Source organism: Schistocerca serialis, chromosome 5 (assembly GCF_023864345.2).
Source record: "Schistocerca serialis cubense isolate TAMUIC-IGC-003099 chromosome 5, iqSchSeri2.2, whole genome shotgun sequence".
Lineage (NCBI taxonomy): Eukaryota > Metazoa > Arthropoda > Insecta > Orthoptera > Acrididae > Schistocerca > Schistocerca serialis.
The window spans coordinates 318197654-318224024 of NC_064642.1; the positions used below are offsets into that span (position 1 = coordinate 318197654).

The 26371-nt window shown below is 42.3% G+C and overlaps 1 protein-coding gene across 1 annotated transcript in view; it reads left to right on the forward strand.

Moving 5' to 3' along the window:
* Positions 1-26371, forward strand: part of LOC126481920 (neuroendocrine convertase 2) — a 1488910-nt gene that overhangs the window by 1155433 nt on the left and 307106 nt on the right. Inside the window, exon 6 of the mRNA XM_050105880.1 lies at positions 6642-6730. Within this exon, the coding sequence (XP_049961837.1) occupies positions 6642-6730 (89 nt within the window). The remainder of the gene's footprint in view (positions 1-6641; positions 6731-26371) is intronic.

Below are 26371 nucleotides of genomic sequence, written 5' to 3' on the forward strand. Positions count from 1 at the left end.
TGTCATGTACACATGTACCGCCTCGTTACAAACTGTGGTGTAAATCGCACAAACCAACTACATGTTACTGGAACTGTCGTGTACACGGCCTTATTCCTTAAATATTTTAATAAAAAACACAGAATACTATCCGTTATTGAATTTTTACATTTACATATTTGCATTGATGAATTAAATATTTACAGAGTTTTAACAGTGACAATATACGTATCGTATAGATACAGAAAACCTCTGAAATAACACTTTTTTTAGACATGAACTTTTTCTACAGAAAGATCGTGAAATTTTGTATTTAAACATTGGCTTTTGAAATTTTCAAATTACAGTTTTAAATGATCTATCATTTTTCTTAGATTATTTTCTAGAAATTCCTGTAGTATAAAGTGGCGTAGTCTTACCAAAAATAGCAGTACATAACGAATTTCTGTCTTCCATAGTTAAGTGAACTTCGCTACCTGACAGGTACACAGCACAGTGAATAATCAATTTGTTTCTCTCGAGGGTGGGAAAAAGGGAAAGGAAAGCGGCTACAATTAGATTAAACTAATTACACAAAAACGCATTTAAAAATTTAAGTACAGTGACTTTTTCATTATCTGCGTCGGCAAAATGCCGCAGTAAACATAATGCGTGTGATATGTTTCTCGAAATGGTAACGGCCGGTTACCTGGTCACTGCAGGTTACGCTGTATGTTTGCGGCAGAAATTTAATAACACTTGACAGGCGATTTCACAACAGCGAATTTTGCGCGCACCAAGTGTCGTAATCGAATGCTGTTTTGTTTCGTTGTTGTCAGCTCCACGCAATGCAATTACAAAATGCACAGGCATTGGTCAATTCATTTGCTGTGGGCTTCCGCTGGCGCTCTTTCAGCGGAGCATGCTGCTCATTTCATTATTATTTCGAGCATCGTAACCCGTTAGGAGGGTGAAACATAGAGTGCCGTTTTTGATTACTCCCACACTCCCTGCAACTGGACGTGGGTGTCGACACGCGACAACCTCCGTTACTCGGTAATATGACTTCTGCAGTTTGGTACCAGAGCAATTGATTCCTGTCGGGAAGGTCACAAATAGTAGTTATTGACGGGAAGTCATCGAGTAAAACAGAAGTAATATCTGGCCTTCTCCAAGGAAGTGTTACAGGCCTGCTTCCGTTGCTGATCTACATAAACGATTTAAGAGACAATCTGAGCAGCCGTCTTAGATTGTTTACAAATGATGCTGTATTTACCATTTTTCAAAGCCAAAAGAACATCAAAACCAATTGCAAAATGATTTAGACATGATATGATATAATTTAGACATGCTATCTGTATGGTGCGAAAAGTAGCAATTGACTCTGAATAATGAAAAGTGTTAATCCATGTACAGGGTGACAATTAGTGAACCATATGAAATAAAATAGTCATAACTTCTAAACGGTTTGCTTCAGGACGTTCAAACTGCACGGTTGGCCGTGGGACATGTTGGGAATTAATAGGCACATTATGGTCTGGCGACTAAAACGACTTATGTTTGGATGAGTTTGTCAATAAGCAAAATGGTCCCATTTGAAGAACTGAGAATCCGCATTTCGTGTTCGAGAAGTATCTTCGCTCTCAACGGGCGGCAGTGTGGTGTGCAATGTCCAGTCACGGAATAATCGGTGCGATATTCCTTGATGGCACAGTGGCTACCGAACGATAGATGAAAGTTTTGGAAGATGATTATATCCCCATCAACCAAAGTGACCGTGATTTCAACAGTATGTGGTTCATGCAAGATGAAGCTCGTCCCCATCCAAGCAAGAGAGTGTTTGATGCCCTGGAGGAGAACTTAGGGGACGGCATTCTGGCTCTGTGGTACCCAGAGGCCGCTGGGATGGGCGTCGATTGCAACTCCCACACGTTCGACCCCTTTTTGTGAGGCTATATTAAAGACAAGGTGTACAGCAGCAACCCCAAAACAATTGCTGAGCTGAAAACAGCTACTCAGGAGGTCATCGACAACATCGATAATCAGACACTTCAGCGGGTCTTGTAGAATTTCGCTATTCGTCTGCGCCATATCATCGCCAATGACGCCAGGCATATCGAACATGTCATAACTTAGATCCGAATATCTGTAATGACGTTTACATGTTGAATGAAGTTTGTGCACGCCATACTTTGTAAATAATGTACTTCTTTTCATACAGTTCTGTGATTGTCACGCTGTACATAGAGGTATCCTCTAAATATCGGATACACTATAAATTACACAAATCTACAGGGTGTAAATTCAAAAGTACACTTAAGAATTGCAATTACGAATAACTCATATTGGAACGATTACCTAGATAATGTTGTGAAGAAAGCAAACTAAAGACTACAAATTATTGTCAGAACTCTGAGAAAATGCAATAGGTCTACTAGAGAGACTGCTTGCCCGATCTCCTCCAGACAGGATTGAGATCAAAAAATTTCAAGGGCAACTCGGCTCGTTTGAATTATCGTGGAATAGGGCAAAGTGTCACTGATGTACACGTGAACTGGAGTACCAATCATTAACACAAAGGCGTTTTCGCTGCAGCAGGATATTCTCACGAAATTTCAGTCACCAATATTTTAATGTGTCCCACCTAAATATGGAGAAATGACCATCATAACAAAATAACAGGAATCACAGCTCGCATGGGAAGATCTAAGTGTTCGTTTCTCCCGTGCGCTGTTCAAAAGTCAAAGGGTTGAGAAATAGCTTGAAGGTTTTTCGATGAAACCTCTGCCGGGTACTTAATTCTGAATTGTAAGGTAATCATGTAGATGTTGATGTAGATGTAAATGTAGATGATTCCTTTCTGCTACGACGTACTGCGTGTCTCAAAAGTTAAAAGCACGTTTCACATTTAAATATTCCTCAATTCAAACCGCGCACCAGCCAAAATGGCGCAATTTTGTCTCTAAGTATGTTTGTATCCTTAAATGCAGTGATTCAGTTAACCTGGGTTCGCTTGTTCTCTGGTTGGTAGTTTTCGAACTAACCACTGATTTTTCTGAGAAATTCTTCTTTGTATATAACCTCAGTGTTTTCTCTTCCTCACATAACCAAAGAAAATAGGTAGAGTGCTGTGTCAAATGCACTGATGGCCATTACGTTGCTACGAAGAGGACAAGGAAAATATGTTGATTTGGCATGATGTTTGTTACTTGTTTGTAGGTGGAGATGATTAGTGTTTTATTCCAACCACGCAAAGTAAGTTGGCGTAACGCTTTCTGAATAGAGTACGTAAGGAATTATTTCGCAGAGAAGATCTTTTCACATTTCATGTAAGAATTAGAAACGCCTTCCAGCACATACCTAAATTCGATAGCGGGAGCATCGATGCCATGGTTCATAGTTCCGCGATATTGCTGCTCGCGATGGCGGGACTCCACAATTGTCTTGCGAACATGGACTCGATGAGCTCAGGAGAACCATGCTCAGTGCCATTCAGGATCTCAATGACTACATGTGACTTGCGCCAGAGAGGACAAAAGTATTTTTCACTCGTCCATACAGGGTCCTACTGTCACGTCTCGTACCTTGAGGGGCTTTTTTTGCAGCTAGTCACGCACACAGATAGTATGATGACCCGTCTGTAAGGCGGCCGTTGTTGTGGCTTCCATTGACGGGGCAACAGAGAGACACGCCGCTAGTGGTGCGCCCAACGGCCACATTGACATAGGAGTAGCCCATACGAGCCTCGTTTCTGCATATACCTTCTCGATGGACGTATCCGTTTGGAGGCTCAGAAGACAACGAACACTGCTAGATTGCATTCGTCGTCATCATACGAGCTCAACAACGCGTGTGATGACATGCAGTGCGATTGTGTACAAAATACAGTCACCTCTGGTGCGCATAACTAGTAATTTGGAAAGCAGTTGCTACATATCTGACATGCTAAGACAGGCATCTGAGCACTATCTTCGAGGTATCGGTGGTAATAACTTTTAACAAGATAACGCAAGACTTCGTGTCTGCCGTACTGTTCTGACCATCCCGATGCAGAGGGTGTTCGGTTGTTGGCCTGAAGCCAAACCACTCTCCAGATCTCTAACCCACTGGAAACACCTGATCATGGAGTGCATAGAGGCTGGCATGGCGTTACTCGCCAACCATTACGATTGATGAGCTTCGCAGTAGATCTGAAACAACACAGAACGACGTATCCATATCTATCATTCAAATTCATTTCGATTCGATACCAAACATGGCTAGAGCAGTTGTTGTCGCCCAAGGTGACAGCTCGGTGCGCTAGATTTCACAGCCCGAACGCCCCAAAATCGCCTGCAAATTTAATCATGTATTTTTCTGATATACAGTATAAGCACAATAAATAAAATTTCGTTGTTTGCTGTGCTTCCTCGTGTTTCCGAGTTATTTGCTGTCTGTAACGATAGCAGCTTTACACGTCCGAATAGCAGAGCGCGTCAGTGCACCGCTTTCGGGATTTGGGGTGGAGAGTCTGTCCCGGATCGAATCCGCCTCGTGGATTCATGACGAGGATTGGTGAGCCGGCCAAGAGGATGTGGTTTAACCTGTTTCCCACATCCATATAGACAAATAACGGGCTGGTATTCACACCCTGACTCGGTTACAAGATTCACAAACATTCAGTTAAACGTTCTCACATTTGAACATGAAGTCTATATTAGACGCAGTCAGATGAGGCAGGCTACACACATTTCTCCCCGGGAGGAGCTGTGGCGTCAGGAAGGGGACATTCTGCCACCAACTTTCACCAAAAATACTTCAACCCATATAACAGTGCGGACCCTGTAGAGAAACGTAAAAAGACAAAGGAGGAGAAGAAGATGAATTACAGGTCTCAGCTTCATACTTCGTTGACAACTCTAATAATGAGAAAATTCATTATCAGTTAGTAAAAATATTCAGTTTACTCCCTTGTCTATGTGCCGACTAAAATATGAATGGTGCAAAGCACTCTGGGATATCTTAGAAATCAGCTACGAATGGCTCATTTCAGTATAGTCACAGCAGTTCTGATAAAGATTACGGAATCAATAAATCATAAAAGTATTGTTCTTATAAAGAATACAGTAAGCACTTACAGTTTATTTCTATGTATGATTAATAGTTCTACAAATTCGTAAAATAACCTGTAGTACAGTGTCCATGATCACGTTGTCATGATCAAGGTGTCGATCAACCACATTAAAAAGTGTTAATAGAAGTGTGGAGATGATTGTATGCATATAGAACAATGAGATAAGATTACTAGTATTCTGAGTTATGAAGCGTGTGTACATGTTTTAACGTCGATGTAAAAGTAGTATGTAGCGTCTTGCTTTCCTACTTCTTGCTGCGAGGGAACCATTTCTACACACCATTTCGCTCTAACGTCTTTATCAGGCTTAACTTATCTCAGCCCAAGCATTAGAATTTGGACGAGAACATTTCACTCTGTGCTTCAGTGAAAGTCTGTCGGTACAAATCTTACCAGAAAGTATGGAGACACAATTTTCCTCCTCCTCCACACTCTTCGAATTTTGGGATTTCATGTAATTGATTTTATTTGTTATTCCCTATTCGTTAAGGAAAAGTGTGACAACCGGCACGTTTTGTCGAAGTGGAGTGACGCCTGTTGAGGAAAAGAACAAGAAACTTGTAATTACAGACGTAACAGCTGATATTACTCTCGTGACGATCTGTATTGCATATTTTATTTCATACTGGTCGTCAGAACATTGCCAAAGAGTCATGAAACCTGCTCCTCAAATAAACTACAATCGAATATGTTTACTGTTATTATCCAATTATTTTATCATTGTGAACTTCCGTTTACATTATCACAGTACACAAAGCATAAAATGGGAACCATGTACTTGACAACGTGATGGAATTACACTAGCTTGGAAAAAAAACACATGACGTACTACGTAGCAAAGCGAGCATAAGAAGTGGGCTAGTAAAGGCAAAGAGGGCATACTTCGGTAAAAGAAGCCAATTACTGTCAAATATAGGTCTTAAATTAATGAATAATTTTCTGAGAACCTACGTCTGGAGTACAAAGAGTGAAACAAGGGCCTCCACGGCTGTATCCCATCGCATGCAGGATTGCGGAGACAATCTGGCTTCAAGTAATTGGCTTCCGGACTCGAATCTTGTTAAGGAGAACCATTTCTGTCCGTCTTTGATTCGTTTCTGAAATACAGCCTCACAACAGTGAATGCCACTGCATGCGCTGAATTTAATGAATATTTCTGGACTACTTGAACAAGCAATACGCAGTTTCCACCCTCTCCAACGAATGAGGAAAAAAGAACAAGGAGGCGTGGAAAAGGATTTCTGATAACATCCAAAGACTCCGGAGAAGAACATATTCGCTGTTACTCTGTACACTAATTTCTTGTTAGCAGTAACACTGAGCGCTGTTATGAATTATTACTGATCATAACTACTTGTCGCTAGGCGTAATTTTACACAGCACAGAAATATAAAACCATATTTTACAATATAAATAATGCCAATATGTATTTTAAAATATTAATAAACACACAGATCATGAAGTCATTCAGATATATTTTCCAAGAAAGTCCAAAGAGTATTACTCATATACGTCTCTGTTGTGTTGTTGTGTTGTTACAAACTAGTTTTCTATCTTTGTTGCGTTGCAGTCACGGGACCCGTTGTGCTGGCGAGGTGGCAGCTGCCAGAGACAACGGGGTCTGCGGTGTGGGCGTGGCCTATGACTCCAAGATAGCTGGTAGGTGTACTACTTACTATATATTTCTGAAGCTTTGCTCCATCATTAGACTACAATTTAGGTTCTTAGCTTACTCAGTGATCTCTGGAAAGCAATGCTGTCGAAAATTCTTTAGCTCATTTTCATTTTCATTGTGAATTTCTCTCTAAAGCTTAGTGTTTTTTGTTTACGCTCTTGCACTGAGGGTATACAGTCTGGTAAAATAATATGACTTGCTTGAGAAAAAAAACCTACATTCCCACGGTAACGGAAGCAATACGAGGAAACACAAATATAAACTGTTTGGTCTTTGCGCTTCGTGAGTCCACAGCCGAGTCCAAAGTTGTCGATTGCCTGTACTTATCTCATTACTTCAGCCTTTGAATCAGGTTGTAACAGCTTAAACCTCTTCGTCGTGATGTTATAGACACTTACATACTCCTATTTCATTCTCAGTGTCACATACCAGATACCACACTCTTTGAAAAACAATGACAAACTGTTTCGACCGGATGTTACAAACTAAATAAGTCAATTTTGATACCATCGAACCGAAATAAGATAGCTGTTTCACACGCTCGGTAAAATCATCCTCCTGCGCTTATCATTTTCGCAACATGAGACGTCGCTCCATAATTTGCTTGCAACGGATCTGTACCCTGGAGAAAGTATCTCACTGTAAGGCTGCAGAGAGGAGCTGCTATTTAAACCAGCTTGGTAACATGGAAAGTGGTGTTACCCCACTCGTTCCTCACGTTCGCTGCCAACGAATTCCCGCAAACACACTGTTGCGTACCTGTCAGAAAAAGACATGGATTGAACATGATTCATCCGAAATACTTTCCTCCGGCATAGTGAGTACGTCTGCACCTCAATGACACAGTGTAACAGGCAGCGACGATAATAAATAAAACCGATTGATTGCTGACAAGATAGCATAGATATGGTCGGTTAGCGGCCTGCATCACATAAACCAAAGGAGTAAAACAGAAAGGATGAGTAGAGAGAGAAGATGGAGTCATCGATAACACTGGTCAACGAAACAATGTTTTTGGTTTAATTTTTGTTAGATAATAGCTTAATCTACCCGCCAGGTTGCCCGAGAGTTCTAATGCGCTGCTTCCTGGACTCTGGTAGGCGCGCCGGCCCCGGATCGAATCCGCCCGGCGGCTTAACGACGAGGGCCGGTGTGCCGGTCAGCCTGGATGTGGTTTTTATGCGGTTTTCCACATCCCCTAGGTGAATACAGGGCTGGTTCACAAAGGTACATGTATCACATTGGAACAACCGAAATAAAATGTTCAAACGTACCTATGTTCTGTATTTTACTTTACAAAACCTACCTGTTACCAACTGTTCGTCTAAAATTGTGAGCCATATATTTGTGTGACTATTAGAGCGCCATCTATCACAATGCGAAAAAAGTGGTCCAACTAAAACATTCATGTTATTTACGTACTACACTAATATGTAATAAAAATGGGGGTTCCTATTTAAAAAAAAAACGCACTTGATATCCGATTGACCTATGGCAGCCCCATCTAGTGGGCCAACCATAGCGCCATCTGGTTTCCCACTTCAAGCTAGACGAGTTTCGTTCTTTGCAGTTTTTTACGTTTGACGCTCATTTCGTGAGATATTTGGCCCGGTCACGGTCAATGGACCACCCTGTATACAGGCCACAGAGGTCCCCTAAACTACGGGCGGGTGTTTTATGGACGCAGAATTGGCTCTCGACAAATGTGTTCCATCGGGCTCAAATTAGGGGAATTCAGTGGCGAAGACATACGCATGAATTCACTATCACGTTCATCAAACGAATGTAGTAAGATTCCAGCCTTCTGACTAGGTCCTTATTCTGATGGAAAATGGTGTTGCGATCGGGGCATGAAGGGATACAGGTGTTCCGCAATAATGTTCATGTAATCCACAGCTTTCATGGTGCGTTCGATTACTGCCACGGGTCCAATGGAAGGCCAGGTCGATATCCTCCACAGCATAATACTGACCGCACCAGTCAGCATCAGTAAGGCAGATCATGTTTGGAGCCGTCGTTAGCCTGGATGGCGGCGTGTCCAGGTACTTCATTCGGCATGGACTGGCAAGAATCGTGATTTATCCGACCGGACACGTTCCCATAGATCCACGGTTCAATCTCCATGCTCCTGTAATCCTGTGCCCACTGCAGTTGATCGTCGTCTGCTCAACATAGAAACACACAGGGGTCGTCTGCTCCGGACCCCCATTATCAAGAAAGTATGGAGAACGATGTCCCCAAAACTCTTCTACAAAGTACCTGCACCAACATCCTACACTCTCGTGTAAACTGCCACAGATCGTCGGATCGCCTGCCTTGCTTTACAGAGAGGGCTAACCTCCAAAATCCATATTCCGTGATGAGGTGTGGATGTCTAACACTTTGTCGCTTACTCGTGGTTTCACTGTTCTTCAACCTCTTCCACATATGCTCGCGACAGTAGCACGCGAACGACCGACCACCTCCGCCGTTTCCAAGATGCTCGTTCCTAGGCTCTCAGCCATAATCTCTCCTTTGTCACGGCTCTTACGTCGGTGGATTTCGCCGTTTATGACCTGTACCGTCGCTAGAATTCTCCATTGCTCTCTGCTCTGGTAATATAAATTCGTTATCAAGTCTCGTGCTCGCAGTGTGCTAACAGGAAGCGTTCACTCTCGTAAGGGGCAATGGTCACTATGTTTTGGTTGATCACTGGTGTGTCCATAGGCCTACAATTCCTTTTTCTTTTCTCATTACAGCATTTAATTCGGCTTATAGGCTTCGACAAGCAGTGTCAGTTTGAATAAAATCCTTCGGATGGTAACCCAACTCATTACGAATCAATAAAACATCTATAAATCTAAGTCGCTATTATCTTGGCAGTGCTTCTCTTCAGGGCGACTAAACCGTTGTTGAGCAAAAGCTTGAAACGTCAATTATACGATTTAGTGTTTTCATATTGGATCGGCCTGATTCCCAAAAGGACTTTATTCACATTTAGTAAGTGAGCACCGCCGTTCTGGCTTCAGACGGCGGAATTCAAATAGCTCTTCAGTTAGCAGCACAAGAATGAATACACACCACTCCAGTCCTCCCATCAAGGGAAAAGCCTTGTTACCAGGAATCGAACCTTGGTCCACTGCGTGCGAATCAGCCACGCTGAGTAGCATCTACAGATGCGAACTTTATATTCACATTGAAAATAACTTTATGTCCTATGAACTGCCTGTGATACATCTTGCTGAAACGACCAAAAGTGGTCTCTGATTGATGCGTCTTTCAGCGGCGCTATCCCAGAGTGTCCATTACTTTAGTGTCTTGATCAAAATTCCCCCATTGTTGCTCACATAACCAAAATTTTCGAAGAAAAATATCAAGGAGACCGTTCATCAGGTAGCATAGCTTCACGAACTTTTCGAGCATGTGGCTAAAATAGAAATATGATGTGTAGATAGTAACTTGATAACTTTGTGTGTGAATTATATCTGAATTAAATTGTTCGTAACCAATCACTAAACTTCAATCCATATAAATTATGCCTTTCTCCCTCTCACCCAGTCATTGTTTGCTCAAATGTGGAATGGATTATAATTTCTGAATGTCAGGTACAACAAACACAACTTCAAATTTCACTTCTGACAGATCATCATCTACGACAAGTGAAATTTGAAGGATGTTTTTTGTAACTGACATTCGAAAATTCTCCCAGTGTTTTTTACACATTTCCCTTATCATTAATACAGCAAATCTAAAGACTTGTATTCTATTTTCTTTTTGATAATTTTGAGAGATATTTGACACGTACGTGTCATACCGTAAGTGGCGCCCATGACTTATCCTGATTATCAAGTTTATTTCCAAAGTATGAAGCGTATGTTTCATTCCCTAAGTCTGTAATATATACACTCATAAGCCAAAATATTATGACCATTGACCACCACGACGTTGGATGCCGCCTGGTGGCGTTGCATTCACGTGACAAGACTATGTAGGCGGAGCAGACACGGACGTCGCCCCACCCTAGTGAAGATGTGGGCTGCAAATAAGGAAAACCATTGTGATGAGCGACTTTGACAAAGGGCAGATTGTTATTGCGCTAAGCCTGTTAACTAGAATCTCGAAAACTGCGAGGCTGGTGGAATGTTCACGTGCTACTGTCGTGATCATCTACAGAAAGAGGTAGAAGGACAGTGAAACTATGACTAGGCGCTAAATGGTTGGACGGCCACGGTTCATCATAAAACGTGGCTCTGGCTCTGAGCACTATGGGACTTAACATCTGTGGTCATCAGTCCCCTAGAACTTAGAACTACTTAAACCTAACTAACCTAAGAACATCACACACATCCATGCCCGAGGCAGGATTCGAACCTGCGACCGTAGCAGTCGTGCGGTTCCGGACTGAGCACCTTAACCGCGAGACCACCGCATAGAACGTGGGTTCGGTGGCTTGTCTCCCCTGTAAAGGAGGATAGATGGTGTTCTGTGGCATCTCCACCGACAGAGCACAATACTGATGCACGCGCAAGTGTTCGGGAGCAGTATTATGCTATGGGAGACACTCTCTTGCGCTTGCATGAGGCCTGTGGTAGTAAACAATGACTCACTGACAGCTGCGAACCACTTGCATCTCTTTATGCATGCGATGTAGTCTTTCAGCAATATAACTGTCCGTGTTTCGGAGCCAGAACCTTGCTGCAGTGGTTTGAGAAGCATTATAGTAAACTCTAGTATTTTTCTCAGAGGCCAAATTCGCCTGATGTAAATCCTCTGGACTCCGTCTGGGTCACTATAGGGCGCCATCACCACGTACACAAATGAGCGGCTCACTATTAACGCGACTCACATGAACTGCTTGTGGACATCTAATGCCACATAGCTCCACAAGCCTACCAACAAAATGTCGAATCCCACGCAGAACCAGTGATGTATCTCGATCCAAAGACGGACAAACAAGCTATTAAGCAGGTGGTCATAATGTTTTAGTTCATCAATGTACACAGCTGCCCCTACAGTGGGTTTTATGCAACCTGCAGTGGCTTCAAATAACACACGCAAGGATTTCACATCCTCTCACTCGCTAAATGCAAATTGTTATCCTACAGAAAAAAATGAAGAGGACATACTTGTAGGAAATTTAATGTTGTTAAATTTTCTACTGGGATGCGTTCTCCCCAGAGGCCGTAGTTTTCCAATTATTCAAGACAAACATACGTAAGTGACCTTTAAATACTTTTTTTTCTTGAATCACTAAAACCGTATCCTCGTACAAAATTTAACTACATTAAACTTCCAACAAGAAAAGTCTCATTCGTTTTTGTTTTAGGACTAATAGCTGGCACGTAGAGAATGTGAGAATATGAAAATCTCACACATGGTTTTTGATGGCATTGCGGCTGTGTATATATTATTGAAATCTTTAAAAGGAGCATATTTTCAAATACTGGTCATTAATTGTATAAAATGGATGTGAAATGTGGCGTTATTGTTATCATATTAAAAATTGGAACATTAAAAACCACAAAAATAAGCCACTTTCATTTAAAAAATTTCTTAGCTGACCTGCGTACTTCTTCCTAGCACTCCGTTAGTCACTTCTCAGGAATGACTGTTCTGAACAGTACACGTAAGTTCTTACCTGCGTGATATAAAAGATATCATCATTCAGGGCTGCGATTACGGCTGCCCTCATGAACGCTAAACAAAAACTCCAAAATAGCAATCTCAATCTAAACAGCAGCACGCTGACAAACATGTAAGCAAACGTCAGCGTGACTGCTCTTTTCAGCCTCTATTTAAAAACTCCTACCCACAGAAAAATAGTTGACTGACGAAACCGGAGATAATTTTTATGACCAAGCTGAGTGTTACACTGCAGGAAATGCTGCAACCAGCCACAAGTGGTTGGTCGCAGTGTGTCCTGCAGTGTAATTTACAAAAACAGATGCGGTGTTCTCCAACCATAATGGTTAAAATAACTAAGTGTTTTTGCACTTCTGAAGGAATCCCTCTGTGAGTTTAAGTTGTTAGGCCCTGACGAATTGCCGTCTCCACGTAGTCCTAGCGTGCCAAACTGGCTTATTTTAACAGAAACAGAAAAATCGCGGAAAAATATGGCAATATTGAGAATATCATTACTATTTCGTCTCGGGATTTTTTGGAACATACGTAATATTTATGTTAAGTTTTCATTACTTCGTAACTAATAACTTTTTGGTAACGATTTTAGCTTAATTCACTTCTTCTGCTTGGTTTTAGTCGACACTTAAACATGAACTGATGTCGTCACTCTTGTGGGTGTCGAATCACAAAATCATTTGGGCCAGAAATCCGAATAGAAATGGCCTCTCTCGTTGCGCAATAGTTTACAAGGGTATCTGAGATGGTGCGACAAAGTTTTGCGGAAAACGTAGATTTGGGTTCGTCACTTTGAGTAGTTGCTATGACTTTAAGATGTTGCTATGAAACGAATGTTGTTCAGGTAAATAAAATATGTATCTTCGACCATTTCTTCTTTACCTGAAAGTGATCAGTTCGGTATTAACTACCAAATGGACAGATTTGATTCCAAGGGTTACCCTGTGTAACATCCCACATATGTCACAGTAAAATAATGTTACCATTGCAGCAAATAGTTACCTATCAGACCTAATACAAAGAACCTTTCCTGATAAAAATGTAAATTTCTCTTATTCTTCAATGATCTAAATTTGAAAAGGAATTTGGGGAGACAGCAGGAGCAAATTCGAATGTATTATGACGAGATCTAAAGACGGGAAGATGCAACGTTGAAACAACGCATGTAATCAAGGTCTTGCTACGCGCTGCCTCCATCTCGCTTGCTACGGAGACAATTAAATGCAAATTCAGCTTGCTCCGTCTGCTTAATGCCTGGCAACGCTAAACACAGGGCAGGCGCAGCAATGCCAGACCTGTGGTTTAGCAGTAATTGCTACCAGCCGCAGTTACAACTTGTCTTGTCCATCTGAAGCCTTACAGCTACCTATTAGGACTACCTTTTGATGTTTCTTGAGAGACTGCTAGACTTCTACGCTAATCGAACTCTTTTACATGCGTACTTCCCTTGTTTGCGTCTTCCTTGGATCAACGACGCAGTACTTTACTAGTCACTGAGCGGGCACATACCGAAGCCACTGCATCTCTACATCAGTAAGAATCCATTTGATAAGATCTGTATGGGACATTCATGTCCTGCATTTCCAGTGTAGCATATGTTTCTCGTCTGCCTGTGTGTGTAGTACGAATTTAACTCAGATATTTTGTTGGTAAATATCCTTCATCAAATATATGTCCACAGTACGATCCGATATGCTCGGATGTTGTTATAAGGAGCGATCGAAAAGTTTCCGTTCGAAGGCAGTAAACTCCGGAACAATTATGCCAATCAGGCGAAACCGTCGTTACCATCTAGGCAATCATCGTACCGGCGCTCCATGTTGAAGATAATCGTTTGATAAAACACCGCGTCGTGCAGAGTGAAGAAGTCCGCAATTGCCTGTTGCACATCCTCGACCAACAAAAAAAAAAAATGGTTCAAATGGCTCTGAGCACTATGGGACTTACCTTCTGAGGTCATCAGCCCCCTAAAACTTAGAAGTACTTAGACCTAACTAACCTAAGGACATCACACACATCCATGCCCGAGGCATGCGGTTCCAGACTGTAGCGCCTAGAACCGCTCGGCCAATCCGGCCGGCCCTCGTCCAACAGGAATCGTCGACCCTTCAAAGCCTTTTCTGAAGGACTGAAGGCGTGACAATCGCATCGAAAGAGATAAACTCTATAGAGCGGATGCTCGATCGTCTTCCACTTGAGCTGACGTAACTTCGTCGTTACGACATGTGGAATGTCGGGACGTTATCATGAAGCAGCAGCATCGCTTGGCACACCATTCCACAACGTTGATTGTCGACTGACATACGCTACATACACATTCTTCGTTCTCCGTTGGATGTCTACCAGTATTTGCCCTTCGTCAACCAAGAAAAGAATAACAGCACGTTGGTCTCCTTGGAAGCATTTGGTAATAACGATGTTGCATATACGCTGCAGCAACGGTCTCAAACGGAAACTTTATGGCAGCCCCTAATAGTGGAGTTTATCACAAGCACTCAATTTCCGACGGAACGATTTAAATTCCTTTCTTCATATTGTCTTCGTTGTCTTTCGTCCATGATTTTTGAGCTGTTTGTGAGTCTTCAATAGCTTCCCTGGCGCCAGAAAGTTTCACTTATCACCAAAAAATTGTGGACTGACCCAATAACTCTCTATGATGCAACGTTTCTTTAAGCAACGAAGGTACATTTTTGTGACTGTGCAGTTATTTCTAGCGCTGTATGACATACGAGAATTCTCTCGGCTCGAACAGTAATTCGATGTTGTTGATAATTCTTCCGGGTTATATGGCCGTGGTCCATGGACCACGACCATAAAACCCGGATTCCATGGACCACGGCCATATAACCCGGAAAAATTATCAACAACAGTACCATCCGGCCGTGAAAGCCTTCATTGTATGAGTAATTCGATGTTCCTATTGTATTTAGAAGCCTTAGGTACCACTTTGATTAGGATGGGGACAGCATTCGACTATTAGTTTGCCCACTATCTGGCTTCAAAAATGTACTTGAGGTATCTCAGCAAAATGCATGAAACAAGTCACAGAAATCACATTTGGCGAAATCAGTGTCTGGGCAATCCTGAGAATCAAATTCTGAGCTACAAAATCAAACGCCACTTGAATCATATTCAGGAAATCAGCAACATGTGCGAGATGTTGTACGCAGCCCCTAGCCAGGAATATTGAAGCACACAGCTGGTTATGAATAACCCAATGCATTTTCATTTTTCAAATTATATTTCCTAATTTAGTATCGAAGTCACTGCAGAGAATCGTTGTAGAGTCTATTATCCTTCTTAGATGCATTTTATATTGCAGGAAGAAACATACATCCAGAGGCTGTACATATTCTGTTGTTTCTGGCAGAATGATGATGCATTAAATGTCTTTACCCACAAATGAATCATTTCCTATTGTTGTGTCCTTGTGAGCTCGCCAGGAATCACAAAGTGGTATACACTTCTAGTTATTTCCGACATTGTCATTAAAGTCGTTCAGAAAAAAACGATTTTAACTGGTTTTTGACATTTTCGCACTTTTGCTAGCCTCGAAATGTATATTTTGTGAAAAACTTTCTTCTATAACCATTTTAACTTTCGGTCCGAAAGATTTTCCTGAATACAAATACACAGTTTTTTTGTTAGTTGTCTCATTGAAAATCCAACATCCATTCCACTCGCATAACAGTGAGTTGTGTGCAGACTGGACCAGACTTAATTTTTTCCCCTTTTTTAGATAGTGCCGCACCAGAAATTTTTTCATAATTAAATCAACTTTGATCAGTGTTCCAAGTGCAGTGTGGTTGTATCTAGAAACTTGTGGTTTTCCGATTTACTTCTTCGATAAAACGGTCCGCAGACTGGGGACTATCTTAGTCTTTCTGTACACTCCGGCTTTCATGAAAGCAGTGATGTGTGTACGGCATATTCTGTATTCATTGTCGAGACATGCTATGACAGCTATAGAACGTGTAAACTCTGTGTTCTCTGATTTTTCTTGCTTTTTGCATTGCCAAATTGAGGTGCCTGTAATGGACACATTTTCCTTCATTTCTTACCATGTCAAATTGGGATATCTCCAGTTCTTTGGTTGCCTTGTTTCCTCGAAATGGTTGTTGATTAAGTCTTCTTTACTACACAATTAAAAAATATTACTTTGATGTTCGATTTGCTTTTTATAGATGTATACCTCTTCAGTAACGAGCTGTAGGTCGCAACTTTACGTGGTGGTGCATGATAATCATAAAAAATGCGTTCAAGATGTTCTTCCGAAATTTTTTTTTATACACTAACAGTATTGGATTTCCAAACGTTAAGGGTTTCATTCATTTTTGTTCTATGTGTATACTGGCACACGTATACTAAAAACGTCAACTAATTGCTGGGATAACTGATCGACTGGTCTGTTAACAACCCTGCAAGATGTTGTGTACATACCAAAGGCAACACAATCATACGCCGTCGCATGAGTGGCTAGGAATGTGAGAGGCGTCTGTGTACAAATGTGTAAATAAATTCCTCTTCGAGGTGAGAGCCGTTCCTTCTGAGTCGAACAGGATACCATTAACATTTAATTCGAACATAACTGGACTGTTTCTCCTACTCACCCATATTAACTAATATTCATTCAGATTTAACACAAGGCGTCATTCGCCGCACAAAATATCCCTTAACCTCTTGACAGTCACTCAATGATTACAACTTCTATATACAGGGTGTTCAAAAAAAGTGTCAAACACTTTAAGAGGTGGTAGTACTCACCGAAACAACGAAAATAAAGCCGGTAAACATGGGTCCGCAAATGCATACTTACTGCGATAAACCCGTGTTTATGAGAGGTGCTCATCGTGGCGTCCATTCATGACAATGCACCCCTCTGTTCCCAGGCGTAAGGAGTGGTGCACCCTTTGAAGTCCACACGGTTGCTGTATCTGTACCTGCTGGCACGCATTGAAGACGCGACCCTGTAGTGTTCGCACATCATTGGCGTGGTGTAAACCAATTCCTTCAAGTGTCCTAATAAAAAAAATGGCTCTGAGCACTATGGGACATCAAATGGCTCTGAGCACTATGGGACTTAACATCTCAGGTCATCAGTCCCCCACAAAACTACGTAAACCTAACTACCCTAAGGACATCACACACATCCATGCCCGAGGCAGGATTCGAACCTGCGACCGTAGCGGTCGCGCGGTTCCAGACTGAAGCGCCTAGAACCGCTCGGCCACAGCGGCCGGCAGTGCCCCAATAACCAAACGTCTAGGGGATTAAGGTCTGGGGAAAGAGCAGGCCAAAGTGTCGGGGCCCTCCGACAAATCCAGCGGTCCTGAAATGTCTGCGTCAGATGTTCGCGCACATTGTGACGAAATTGTGCTGAGGCGCCATCATGCATGAACCACATTTGTATTCGTTGTTGCAGTGGCACAGCCTCCAACAAGGTAGGCAATACTTCAATGAGAAAGTCGAGATAATGCGCCCCGACTAACCTTTGTGGTAGTATGTATGGCCCTATTACTAGTCGGCCGTTGTGGCCGAGCGGTTCTAGGCGCTTCAGTCCGGAACCGCGCTCCTGCTACGGTCGCAGGTTCGAATCCTGCCTCGGGCATGGATGTGTGTGCTGTCCTTAGGTTAGTTAGGTTTAAGTAGTTCTAAGTTCTAGGGGACTGATGACCTCAGATGTCAAATCCCATAGTGCTTAGAGTCATTTGAACCATTTTTGAGCCCTATTACTCTATCGTCAAGTAAGCCTGCCCATACATTGATTGAGAATCGGTGTCAATGCCCTCTTTCCTGAATTGCTTTGAGATTTACATCTGCCCGTCCATGCTAGCTATGGAAATGCACAACACCAGCACTTGTGAACTCTTCTTCATCGGTAAATAAAAACTTCGATGTCAACATTGGATCTGTGGTACACTTCTGTAACAACCTGTCATGATGATCTTGTAGACTTAGGGCCTGAACACGCTGTAGATGATATGAGCATAGCAACTGTTCATTGAGTACGCCCGATATTAGAGAATGGGACAAGCCTTCCGCTGCTGCTAATTGTTTCTTCTAGCGAACGCAACATATGCTCCTCCACGTCAGGCATGCGGACTGTGCGAGGCCTTCCACTGTCAGTCTTCCGAGCTGCAAGGGTACCTGTGTCCTTCACTCGCCAGTGTTCAGGGCACGGGCTCTTAGGCTACGTCGATGTGCTAAACCACAGCAGAATATCATATCCGTCATTTCACTTTTCGAGTAGTAGACTTCCATTGCTAACAAGTGGTGGAGGAGAGAAAATGTGTATGTACTATACAATTTGTACGTACAAACAGCGCAATAACCGTAAACACCTAAGTGAATCCGCGTTTGGAAGAAGGTAAAACATCATGATACGTACCCAGGTTTGAGAGTACTGTACAATATGACACGCAAACACGACGAAAACTAACGTAGCGTGCAATAAGACTCGGACCACACAATTGACTGCAGACAACTAAATGGTATCAAATAACTTCCGGGAATTCAGCCAGGTAACACTTTCAGCGACCGCCGATATTTCGGCGGGAGAACACCCCGCCATTTTCAAGGCAAACTGCAACGGACAGGCGACGTACATGCAAATTTAATACCTCGGTTCTCGGACCCAAGCAGGAAAGATAACACACACACACACTGAACACTAGTGCCACCAAAGATGGCCAAAGACAGAGCTATCGATAGTGAGGCTATGAATTCGCAGGTGAGGTAGCAGCTGAGCTGTCCCATCTTGAAGTTACATTTCGTCAAAATGGTTACAGTGATAGACAGATTGAACGTGCGTTGCGCTATCGACCAACTGTACATCAGGTGATTGATGATAATTCTGAGTCAACACCTAAGTCTACTGCCTTCTTGCCTTACGTAGGAAACACGTCCAATAAGATCGGTCGTATTTTACGGAAATACGATGTGAAATGTGTTTTCCGACCTCCATCTAAAATTAGAGCACTTTTGAGCTCCGTTAAGGATGATCTTGGACTGCGTAAGGCGGGTGTATATCGTGTCCCTTGTAGCTGCGGCATGGCATATATTGGTCAAACTATCAGGACCGTGGAGGACAGATGTACTGAGCATAAACGGCACACACGATTACAGCAGCCAAATAGATCTGCTATTGCCGAACATTGCTTGGATACTGGTCACTCCATGTTATATAATAACACCGAGATATTGGCATGCACGTCCAGCTATTGGGACAGTGTGATTCGGGAGGCAGTTGAGATTAAATTAGCGAGCAACCTTGTTAACAGGGATGGAGGTTTCTGTTTAAACTCTGTTTGGAATCCGGCTCTCTCCCTTGTCAAGAAACAGAGGGACAAACTCAATGCTACCTCACCTGCGAATTCATAGTCTCACTATCGATAGCTCTGTCTTTGGCCATCTTTGGTGGCACTAGTGTTCAGTGTGTGTGTGTGTTATCTTTCCTGCTTGGGTCCGAGAACCGAGGTATTAAATTTGCATGTACGTCGCCTGTCCGTTGCAGTTTGCCTTGAAAATGGCGGGGTGTTCTCCCGCCGAAATATCGGCGGTCGCTGAAAGTGTTACCTGGCTGAATTCCCGGAAGTTATTTGAAAGTTGTATACGCCAGGAGAAACTCAGGTCTCAAATTACTCTTTTGGCGCGAAAGCAGCTACTGTGGTAATATCCGCAACAAAGCGCCGCGCAGCACTTCCTTTAGAAAAGTATGCGTTTCCAGACCCTTGTTTGTTGGAATTATTTTTCTTATTTCGATGTGTACCTCTGAAAGTATTCGACACGTTTTTTGAACACGCTGTATAACAGTGACGTCAGTTTGTCGATTGCTGTAGACAGCAGTAGCAGAAACATTAAGAATCTCAACGGCACGGTACACTAACAGGTGGCATTCAAGGGTTATATCTGAAATATTATTCCTGACAATCATAGATATCTTATGTTGTAGTTTCAATCCGACTCGCTTTTCGTAACTTAAACAAAACCACCGCTCTTTTCCAGGCTACACTCCGTTTCTAATGACCTTGTCTACGGGACGTTTGCTTTCATTTCCTGTTGTTGTTGTTGTGGTCTTCAGTCCTGAGACTGATTTGATGCAGCTCTCCATGCTACTCTATCCTGTGCAAGCTTCTTCATCTCCCAGTACCTACTGCAACCTACATCTTTCTGAATCTGCTTAGTGTATTCATCTCTTGGTCTCCCCCTACGATTTTTACCCTCCACGCTGCCCTCCAATACTAAATTGGTAATCCCTTGATGCCTCAGAACATGTCCTACCAACCGATCCCATCGTCTGGTCAAGTTGTGCCACAAACTTCTCTTCTCCCCAATCCTATTCAATACTTCCTCATTAGTTATGTGATCTACCCATCTAATCTGCAGCATTCTTCTGTAGCACCACATTTCGAAAGCTTCTATTCTCTTCTTGTCCAAACTGTTTACCGTCCATGTTTCACTTCCATACATGGCTACACTCCATACAAATACTTTCAGAAATGATTTCCTGACACTTAAATCTATACTCGATGTTAACAAATTTCTCTTCTTCAGAAACGCTTTCCTTGCCATTGCCAGTCTACATTTTATATCCTCTCTACTTCGACCATCATCAGTTATTTTGCTCCCCATTTCCTGGCCACCCCAAAATCTAAGACAAGACTTCTCAGTTTAATGTATCTTACAATCCTCTGCCAATAAATAGCAATCAACAGATAACTGGAAAAGTAACAGCTTAGCAAGCAATAAATAAGAATTACATGAAACGTTCGTCAGTCGCACTGAAGTGGCGGACACAATTTATTCAAGGTCACGCTTTTTTTACACGTTGTGACTTGTCGCTGACACGATCTTACTGTTGTGCAAATTTACTCATCACTGTTAAATGCTGTTGCACCCAGTTTTATGTGATTCCCAGCACTTCTTGTGGCACTGTAAACACTAGCCCATATTTCGACGAAAAATTACAGTGTTAACAGGATTGCAAACCAGGAATGGATGATGTCTCTTCCTGGGACCCTACAGCGCAAATTTCACGTGCGGCCCTGCTACTTGGCAGTACAACCGATATTCCGATATGTCGATACACGCCCGTTTTTTTTAAATTGGCTTTCGAGAGGTGCTCATTCAGCCAGCTCTACGGTTGAATGTTAATTATGACGATGCGAACCTAAGGACAACGCAACATCCAGTTCCTGAGTGGAAAAAATTTTCCGACCCGGCCGAGAATCGAACCCGGGCCTTATCACCTGTTAATCCGCCGCTTTGACCGAGCAGATACCGAGGCGGACATTTGCATCCCGCTCACACCAGCCAGCAGTCGACTAATCACAGTCTTCTTGTCGAAGGCAACAGAGACAGGACATAATGTGTGCCCTACTTTTATATTCTAAATAGGATCAAACATCTTTGAACACGCTAATGCTCAGTCGTAGACTTAAACACAGAATTGTATTCAACGCATATATTGATTAAATCCAGCTGATTCGCTTTTGCCGTCATCAGATTTATAAGAAAAAGATAAAACATAAATACATAGCAATTTGCTTATGCTTATTAATAAGCAGTTTAACAACAAATTTCGGATTTCTTAATACGTAGCAAAGAAAACTAGTAGTAACAGCCAAACTGTGCTCTAGGGGAGCTGAATCTGGATTACGTACCCTTGACGGCAGTTTGCTGCAGAATATTTGAACATATGTCTTGGTGGGGCTATGATAAATTTATTTGAGACTGAAAAGCTTAGATAGCATTTGAAACGCACTGCTCATCCAAACCTCGGCCTGCCCTTTCCTCATACGATTTCCAAGGATAAAGAGCAACTAACACACTACATTCCTAGAATTCCGGAAAGCGATTGACACAGTGACCCACTGCGGACTATTATAGGTCAGAGTAAACGGAATACATTCTCTGATACGCGACACGAAGACTTTTAAGTAAAAGAACTCATAATGTTGGCCCTGACAGCAAGTTCAATTAAAGACAAAGGTATCGCCAGGAGTGACCCACGGAGGGATGACAATGGCGCGTTTGGTCTCAATACAGAGTGGTCTATTGATCGTGACCGGACCAAATATCTCACGAAATAAGCGTCAAACGGAAAAGCTGCAAAGAACAAAACTTGTCTAGCTTGAAGTGGGAAACCAGATGATGCTGTGGTTAGCCAGCTAGATGACGCTGCCATAGGTCAAACGGATATCAGCTGCGTTTTTTTAAATAGGGACCCTCATTTTTTATTACATATTCGTGTAGTACGTAAAGAAATATGAATGTTTTAGTTAGACCACTTTTTTGGCTTTATGATAGATGACGCTGTAATAGTCACAAACATATGAATCACAATTTGAGACGAACAGTTGGTAACAGGTAGGTTTTTTAAATTAAAATACAGAACGTAGGTACGTTTGAACATTTTATTTTGGTTGTTCCAATGTGATACATGTACCTTTGTGAACTTATCATTTCTGAGAACGCATGCTGTTACAGCGTGATTACCTGTAAATACCACATTAATGCAATAAATGCTCAAAATGATGTCCGTCAACGTCAATGCATTTGGCAATACGTGTAACGACATTCCTCTCAACAGCGAGTAGTTCGCCTTCCGTAATGTTCGCACATGCATTGACAATGCGATGACGCATTTTGTCAGGAGTTGTCGGTGGATCACGATAGCAAATATCCTTCAACTTTCCCCACAGAAAGAAATCTGGGGACGCTAGATCCGGTGAACGTGTGGGCCATGGTATGGTGCTTCGACGACCAATCCACCTGTCATGAAATATTCTATTCAATACCGCTTCAAACGCACGCGAGCTGTGCCGGACGTCCATCATGTTGGAAGTACATCGCCATTCTGTCATGCAGTGAAACATCTTGTAGTAACATCGGTAGAACCTTACGTAGGAAATCAGCATACATTGCACCACTTAGATGGCCATCGATAAAATGGGGCCCAATTATCCTTCCTCCCCTAATGCCGCACCATACATTAACCCGCCAAGGTCGCTGATGTTTAACTTGTCGCAGTCATCGTGGATTTTCCGTTGCCCAATAGTGCATATTATGCCGGTTTACGTTACCGCTGTTGGTGAATGACGCTTCGTCGCTAAATAGAACGCGTGCAGAAAATCTGTCATCGTCCGGTAATTTCTTTTTTGCCCAGTGGCAGAACTGTACACGACGTTCGAAGTCGTCCCATGCAATTCCTGGTGCAGAGAAATATGGTACGGGTGCAATCGATGTTGATGCAGCATTCTCAACACCGACGTTTTTTAGATTCCCGATTCTCACGCAGTTTGTCTGCTACTGATGAGCGGATTAGCCGCGACAGCAGCTAAAACACCTGCTTGGGCATCATCATTTGTTGCAGGTCGTGGTTGACGTTTCACATGTGGCTGAACACTTCCTGTTCCCTTAAATAACGTAACTATCCGGCGAACGGTCCGGACACTTGGATGAGCAGCATACATAGCACACGCCCGTTGGGCATTTTGATCACAATAGCCATACATCAACACGATATCGACCTTTTCCTCAGTTGGTAAACGGTCCATTTTAACACGGATAATGTATCGCGAAGCAAATACCGTCCGCACTGACTACTACAGCGCCATCTATCACAAAGCGAGGAAAGTGGTCCAACTAAAGCATTCATATTTCTTTACGTACTACACGAATATGTAATAAAAATGGGGGTTACTATTTAAAAAAAAACGCAGTTGATATCCGTTTGACCTATGGCAGCGCCATCTAGCGCGCCACCCATAGCCCCATCTGGTTTCCCCCACCAAGCTAGACGAGTTTCGTTCTTCGTAGTTTTTTCGTTTGATCTGCGACTGATTCCTGGTGGTGCCGTAGTATGCCGGAAAACTTCGTCATTGAGTGACTGTAGAAAGATATCGGATTAGTTAGATAGAAAATCAGTTTGATATGATAAATTTCAGCTTGCTCTAAATGTGGAAAAATGTAAGCAATTTAAATGAGTAGAAAAATTAACCAACCCTCTAATGTCCGAATACAGCAGTGGTCTGCTGCTTAATAAAATTGCTTCGATTACATATCCAAATTTAACGTTGCAAAGTGACGTGAAATGTAAAGAACAACTAAGGTCAGTTGTAAGGTAGGCGAAAGGTCGACTTCAGTTTCTTGGGAGAATTCTAGCAAAGTGTAGCCCACCTGTAAAGAAGAGCACGTACATAACACTTAGCACCAACAACTGAGTACTACACATCAGATTAGAAAGATATCTTGAAGAAATTCAGAGGCCTGTTGCTATATTTGCTGCCGGTAGCTTCGATCAACAAGGGAGTATTTCGGAAATGATCCATGAAGTCAGATGGGAATCCCTGGAGGGAAGACGACGCCCTTTTCACGAAACACTCGCCCGAAAGTTTAGAAAACCAGCATCAGTGACGAACTGCAGACCGTATCTACTCCCATCTGTGCAAATTTCCCGTAAGGATTGCGAAGACAAGATAAGAAAAACCAGAGTTTTTACGGAATCATATAGACAGTCGTTTTCCCGTCCCTCCATTTGCGAGTGAAACAGGAGAGGGAATGACCAGCAGCAGTACAAGTAACCTCCACCATGCGCCCACGGTATGGCGGCCTGCGGAGTTGGTATGCAAATACAGATTAATCGGTCGCAATGCGACGCTACAGTGAATATGGATTGGCATAGCAATAGAGCGGTAAGCAGCTGTAGCGAAGCAATCATGCGGCATAAGAAAACATTTACTAATTTAATGAGGCAAGAGTTTGTGCTCTGCCGGCCGCTGTTGCCTAGCGGTTCTAGTCGCTTCAGTCCGGAACCGCGCGACTGGTACGGTCGTAGGTTCGAATCCTGCCTTTGGCATGGATGTGTGTGATGTCTTTAGGTTAGTTAGGTTTAAGTAGTTCTAAGTTCTAGGGGACTGATGACCTCAGATGTTAAGTCCGTTAGTGCTCAGAAAAAAAAAGTTTCCGCTGTACATAAACAAAATGTAAAGCATCAAACGTGATTATATAATCAGGTGTTACCCAGTACTTGTTTTGCAATTTTTACGATGAAATACAGCACTGTGAAAACTAAGAGGCATAGTTCTATTTGCCTATGCATGAATGTAGCGCCGCGTTTTCGGAACTTCTCGATACTGCGTCAGGTAGCGACCTTAGAGCTCAATTTGGTTCTGACTACGGTATGTTCAGTATTTTTTTTGACGAGGCATATCGTATCCGTCTTTTTTTTTTCTTGATATGTATCAGGGAAAAGTACCGCACTGACGTAACGTTCTACAATACCTATTATTTTACAAGGCGGTTTTCGGCTTTTACGCCATTGTCAGGTACAGAGGTAAATACGTGTTGCTTTGAAACTTTGTGACATCAAAGCTTTTAAAACAGTGCAATTACAGAATAGTTCACTTGGTTTCCAAAGATGACAGTTATTAATGTTTAATCTATGACTACAACTACTATTTCACTAAAAACGGATTATTTCAGTAAAAACGCTTTGTCAAAATATTTAGTTTAGACAAAAGGTGATATATTAAATAATGAATTACGTGACAAATTATAATAATTGCTCTGAGAGATAGAATAAATTGAACAACATATAGTAAAATTTAGTGACTTGTTCGAAGGGGGTGACTGAACAAGATAATCTTGTCCTTAAAAGACCCAACATCACAAACAGGAACAATTAACAAGTGAGACTAAACAGGTAAATTAAGGAGGGAAGGAAGGAAGGGAGCAAGGAGGCAAGATTGGATTTAACGTCCCGTCGACATCGACATATGCATATGAGCAGGAGGGGCAATTTACAAAGTGGTCTGGATGGGAATCGTAACACCATCTGCAATTAAAACTGGCGAGTAAGGGAACTGTGTCTGATTATTTAGTAATAAGCTTGGGCAAGTGGACGTATGTTTATTAATTTCCATTATTTCATGGTAGTTCATCTTCCTTCCTTTGTGGAAATTATTTAAGACTTCATGTTGCACCTCGTAACTGTAGCCTTCTTTAAG